Raw genomic sequence first — 6130 nt, 5'->3', positions numbered from 1 at the left:
TTTGATGAAAAAGAGAGCAAACTTTTAAATAGTATATAAATGTAACTTCAAATTTTGAGCTTTTTTTTTAATTTTTATAAAAATAAAAAAATTTTAGATTTTACTATTTTGTTATTTAGTTTTTTGTTTTTTAGTAGTTTTCTTAGAGAGAGATAAAGAAAAGGAAGATCACAATTTGCATTGGAGAATGATTATTTGTAAAAAAGATCAAATGAGAAAGAGTGAAACGTATTTCTTGAAAAACTAACGAGTTTTTAAGAAAAGAGAAGACAAAACTCCTATCTAAAACTTTTTTTTTTTAAATTTTACTCTTTAAAAATTTTCAAATTAGGAGGCCCTCCTCGTCCACCGGCTAGCCTTTGGCTGTCGGGAGAAGAAAAAAAGGAAATATAAAGAGAGAAACTCTAATTTGGAAAAGTCAATTTTGTTTTCTTTTTGAAAAAGCTAATATAATTATGTAAAATTAAATTAATTTTTTAATCAACAAATTAAATTTTTTAATCAAAGAAATGAATAAACTAGAAAAAAAAAAAATAATAATAGGAGTGAATGAAAGCCATTGGGCCCGATTAAGTCAACGGTTTCTGTGTTGTGGAAGCTTTGAAAAGGCCAGGGCTGCTGGCCAGGGTCATAAGCTCGGGAAGGGATAAGCCGGCGGGGAAGGGTTGGCGACAGGAGTGAGGTAGAGGCTTTAAGCAGTTAAACTTTAGAACAAAAACTGATTTAGAGTGGTGATGCTACGCTGCTCCTCACAACTCAAAGAATCGGTGGCAATTTTTATCAGCAGAAAGAAAAAGCTCGGGAGATTCAGAGACATAATATCATCAGTAATGGAAAACGAAGCAGAAAACAAAGTCTATGTTCACTATAATCACAGCGATTCTTGCAGTTCTGCGAGGTGGACTGCTAGGGAGAGCTACCGGTTCATGTACGACCGAGCTTGGCAGGATGTTATCGATTTTTATTCCAATGTGGTCAACGGCCGCTTAACCTTGTCGACATTGTTCGGCACTGAGGTATCTGTTTCTTTCCAGTTGAATACTCTCCCTTCTTTCTTGCTAGTTACAGGGTCCTTATTTTGGCTACTGCTCATGTTTTTTCCAAATATGCTGAACAATGTTGATGACTAAATATACTCGATGCTCAATGTCTGTAAAGTTTCAATTCAAACAATTGGGGGGCTGAATCGTGCATCTTAGTCCTCAATATTATCATTTTTAATCCAATGGGTTTAGATTAATTTTGGGGGCATCCCTTTTGTCATTGCTTACTCCTCGGCCTTTATGGATTGGTAACTTCTTAAGCAGTATTACTTATTCTAAAAAGTTTTGATGCAGACAAGTATTCATGATGATTCTGAAACAGTAGAGGTTTCTGATGAGAAGGGGGAAAGGTCTGGAAGATGGGAAAGAGTAACATTCAAGATAATTATTTCATACAATGGAGGTGCATTTGATGGATGGCAGAAGCAGCCAGGTTTGAACACTGTACAGGAGTAAGTTGGTTTTTCCGTTAACTATGAAGTTTGGTGAACTATGCTGTGATGTCTGTGTTTTGGAGTAAAGGGCAATGAAACTATAGTAATCTGTTTTTTATTATTTTCGGAAATTTAAACACAAAGATTGCAGTTTTTATGGTTCCATTTCAGGTTTAAGAGTTTTTTTTCTTTTGGGATCCTATTCTCACTCTTACTTACTTCTTTGCAATCTACAGAATAGTTGAAAGATCTCTTGGGAGATTTGTTGATGAGAAGAAAGCACAACTTTTGAAGGAAAAATCTAAACCATTGGAAGGTTGTGCCGTGGTTGCTGGACGCACTGACAAAGGAGTCTCTGCTATTCGGCAAGTTTGTTCTTTCTGTATGTTATAACTATTTTCATTAGAGATTCTTGCTCATTTTGACATGATAAAATGGACCTTGTTCATTTCTTTTCCCCTTTTGTGAAAAATACTACCATAATCAACTTTGTGAAAGGTTTATTCTAACTAGTCAGTTGCTTAAGTTAGAAGCATGAACTTGTCTACTTTGAATTGCTCTTTTCCTGATGGAAGTTGTCCTTTTCTTTTCTCTTGCATTTTGGTACTGGACATTTTTCATTACTTTTCTTGTTTCACTTTTGACTGAGATGCTACTTACCATCTTCAAAATTTGCTAAGCTTCTTAAAGTATCCTACAAGATTGTGTAGCTTCTAGGATCATTCTCTTGTTAATAAAAAAAATTTAAGATAGAAGAAGCTAGCTTCTAGAATTATTTGAGATATATGGATCAAAAAGCGTCATTTAAAGCTGAGGCAATTATTATGTGCCTTAAAATTGAAGCTAATTATTTTCTACCAAACTCTTTTTTCTCAATATTATATGTTCCATTTCCATTTTATTAAACATGCAAAAAAAGATTAAAGTCCAAATTGACGTCTAGTATTGCAAGTAATCAATGGTAAACCTTTTCTGTTTGTTAAAAATAAATGGCCAAAAGCCCAGAAAGGCTTTTCAGGTTTACTATGTTATTTTTGAGTAAACCAAGGCTGTTTTTACTCTCATCGTTTAAAAGCATGGAAGATAGCTAAAAGAGAACTTTAGCATTACAAAATTTCCTATAGTCTATGAGTACCATTATAAATGAACCTCACCACCATCCTTGTCTTTCCTATTGACAGGTGATTTTGATTTTTTGTGCGAAATTTTCTTATGATATTTGGTCAAGGGTTAGTTGACAGATGATATTGAGTTATGATTCTGTTTCTAATTGTTTTGGTCAAGGTTCAGTCAACAGATTACATTGTATATGTGTTTTTGCAAAACTTGGCTACATTAATAAATGTTGGAATAATATCATTCCTTAACATCCTTCTTTTGACTATTTCATTGAAAAATATGAAGCAGTGTAGTCTGTAAGATATCTGATGATTGAATTGTTTTCTCACGTCTTTCTTTTTCTGGAGTTGTATCTTATGTTTCTTTCACTTTGTGTTTTTACATTTAGATACTTGGAGAAAGGATGTTAAGCCTTGGGATATTGAAGATGCAATCAACAGTGTGGCACCTGGAAAACTCAGGGTCGTATCAGTTTCTGAGGTATTTGTTGTCATTATGTCCAGATGCTTACCCAAGGGGAAAAAATTCCTTTATAAAAGCAATTCCAAAGGTTATAAATAATAATTAATTTTGTACGCTTATAACTATTGTTAAATGATTGTAGGTTTCGCGTGTATTCCATCCTAACTTCTCTGCAAAATGGAGGCACTACTTGTATATTTTTCCTTTGAGCAATCAAGAAATTGAGAAGCAAAGCTGTGAGAACAAGAAGGAAGTTGAGAATTTTATTTCTGATGGAAATTATAATGAGCAAAGAAATGGGTATCTTGAAAACATTGGATGGGAAAATGTTGAGAACTTAATTATCAGCGATAATATGGGGCTTGAAGCAGCAAACAAGCCAACCAGGTTCAGTGTATGCAGGGTTAATCAGTTACTACAGCAACTAGAAGGAAAATTATTATCATACAAAATGTTTGCACGTGACACCAAAGCTTCTAGAAACATGTAAGAACCAAACAAAGGTGACATCATCAAGAAATTTAGTAGAGATAATGTAATTTGCTTAGACATACTCTTGTTGCTCTGGGTTTATTCGACATATCCGAATCTTTTTACTAGTATTTTAGGTTTAATCCATACATAAGCTTGGACATGACTGGATGAACAAAATTGAAAACAAAGATCATTTCTTGAACATGTGGATTAATCTGATACGCACTCGGAATAAATTGGTTGCTAGCTATAAATGCTCCAAAAATTCTCAGATTTGATATCTAGCAAAAGTCATTTATGAATTTACTATTAGGGGATTTATTTGACTGTGTTATATGTGGTATAATTGGTGTTGTATCAGTCTTTTTCTCATTTTTATCCCCTGAAGTCTCTCTGCCATTTGTTATTATCATTTGCTATTCTAGTTTTATTGGATGTCCCCAAAAGGATGCTAGTTAGTTCATTATGATTAATGAACATTATTGGAATAATTTTTTCATATTCATTGATTCATACGGGAGATTAATCTCGCTAAGAAGGTTTGTTCCATATGATTTTTCAAATGACCATTTTTCATATGAATATTTATTTCAGAGGACCTCCAACGGAGTGCTTCATGTACCATGCTCGAGCTGCAGAAGCAAGAATACCCTGTTCTGTAAATGTCTCTTACGATTATCAATGTTGCAAACTTAATTTTGTTCCTCACTTTTCTCCCTTAGAGAATGAACATGACTGCAACTTAACTTTGCGAAGCTTCCAAAAGATTTGCATATAGGCTGCACATGCAATTAGAATTAGAGGGTTTCATGGGCTATTTTGTGGCTACAGTTTCATCTCATGTTGAAGAGTAGCCTGGTCCTAAATATTCTTTTACCAATAAAGTTAAAATGTAATTTTGAATACTTAATTCCAACTTTTTTTTTCTTTCACTAGAGTGATGAATAATTATTCCTGGCAACTTTTGAAATAGAAGGAATAAAGTTAAGATGATCTGAATTTGGCTTGTTTTAAGTCTTTGCCAACTTTATTGTAACCCTAGCTTTGCTTTCTTATATGCATGCATCTGTGCTTTTATCTAGTAAGAGCTGCTCTTTTGTTATTTGTTTGATTGTTTATTTTAGGCTAAAAAACCTATTGTTTGTATTACGATATCACTGTTCTATGAATAATGGCAAAGTTGTAATACTGTTTTATGGATGATTGCAATATGCAAAATTACCAGCTTATGGAATACAAGTAAACAACTAGAAAACAATTTTACCAGAGAATCACTCAGTAGTGTGGCATCCAAAAACTATAGGGTGGTCTGAATATAGCTTGAGCTTTGCTGACTTTGCATTGGGACTTTTATGAATTGAACCTTTTCAAGTCTTTGGATGCATCCAATTTTGTCTTGTTTCTTTACAATGTTGATTCTCATTTATAGATGAGCACAGCACTGCCATCATTAATGCTATAATTTGTGAAGCACATTTTTTCCTTTCAACTCTTTGATGGGATAAATATTGGTGAGTAGTATCTATTACCCTTGGATATTTGGTATCAGCATCACTAATAGGGTTGCTACTTTTTTTGTAGGATCATGGGGAAGGAAGGGAGGTCATGTGTGTTGAGCTAGTTGCTAATCGATTCCTACGCAAGGTATTACACTAATGTGCATGCCTGCCTGCATGTGTGCGCTTTAGATTTTGAGATCATTTTGTTTCTAGATCCCGTGGACGTGTCTTCTATTTGTTTTGCCAAATTAAATGAGTGATGTTGGAAAAATTATGGAAGCTCATCCATTTTCGGATCAGCGGTTTGTATTCCTCATGTTATAATAGTATTACATTGTGTTATAACTGTTTCTCCTACTTGCATTCTGATGGTGGCTAACCAAATATAATAGATGGTTCGTGTGCTTGTGGCAACCTCAATAAGGGAGGCAGCTGCCGGAGCAGAAGAAGATGCATTGCTGAAACTGATGGGGGCTACCTGTAGACGTGCCACCGCACCCCCTGCCCCCCCTGATGGATTATGCCTTGTTGATGTTGGATATACGGAATTTGACCCACAAAATTGCCTCCTCTCATAAGGTATGTTTTAGCTTGGAGAATTTACGAAGATTAGTTTGCAATATTAAGTGGCTCGCGACATCGAGTTTAGAACTCATAAAGCTGGGATTCCCAGAGGGATATATTGTGTAGCGTGTAAGAAAAATGAAAACATATTTATGTACTTAATTAGTTCTACCACAGATGTGAACTCATTCTTTTAAGAAAAGTGAGCTTATCATTTATATTAAAGCCCCTACCGATGAATTTCCTTGAGTTGTTAAAAGGAACAAACTTACTTCTAAATTGAAAATTTATTTAGTAAGAAAATTTGTGAAAACAAAAAGGGTTGTGATGCAGCTTAAATAATGGACATTTTTCTGCATCTTAGACACATGTGCGCGTGCGCGCGCACACACACATATATGTTTTAAATTAAATTCAGATTGGCTGCATATGATTTAGATTTTGTTACCAACAAATGAGATTAGCATATGACATTAATTTTGGTCAGACTATGGACTTAGTCCATGTACTTCACCAAATTATGACAAATTAAGTC

General features: G+C 34.3%; 1 protein-coding gene across 2 annotated transcripts; it reads left to right on the top strand.

The window, feature by feature from the left end:
• LOC18589507 (tRNA pseudouridine synthase A) lies at nucleotides 549-5844 on the top strand. Of its 2 annotated transcripts, none has more exons than XM_018128407.1 (8): nucleotides 549-1016; nucleotides 1338-1495; nucleotides 1714-1859; nucleotides 2985-3076; nucleotides 3201-3544; nucleotides 4127-4190; nucleotides 5114-5176; nucleotides 5424-5844. In XM_018128407.1, the coding sequence occupies exons 1-8, from the start codon at nucleotides 735-737 to the stop codon at nucleotides 5607-5609; spliced, it is 1335 nt and encodes a 444-aa protein (XP_017983896.1). In that variant the 5' UTR covers nucleotides 549-734; the 3' UTR covers nucleotides 5610-5844. The 2 variants fall into 2 exon arrangements, with proteins under 2 accessions (XP_017983896.1, XP_017983895.1); XM_018128406.1 differs by having other exon boundaries at nucleotides 4127-4196.

This window comes from Theobroma cacao, chromosome 9 (genome assembly GCF_000208745.1).
Source record: "Theobroma cacao cultivar B97-61/B2 chromosome 9, Criollo_cocoa_genome_V2, whole genome shotgun sequence".
Classification (NCBI taxonomy): domain Eukaryota; kingdom Viridiplantae; phylum Streptophyta; class Magnoliopsida; order Malvales; family Malvaceae; genus Theobroma; species Theobroma cacao.
Note: the sequence above shows the minus strand (reverse complement) of the source record. Positions and strands in the feature narration are given on the sequence as shown.

Excerpts from the sequence above, each read along its gene's own strand:
- LOC18589507 (XM_018128406.1), top strand. The coding sequence starts at position 735 with ATGCTACGCTGCTCCTCACAACTCAAAGAATCGGTGGCAATTTTTATC. Across the intron at positions 1,496-1,713 it reads GGTTTGAACACTGTACAGGA|AATAGTTGAAAGATCTCTTG; the intron begins GTAAGTTGGTTT and ends TGCAATCTACAG. Across the intron at positions 1,860-2,984 it reads TCGGCAAGTTTGTTCTTTCT|ATACTTGGAGAAAGGATGTT; the intron begins GTATGTTATAAC and ends TTTTACATTTAG.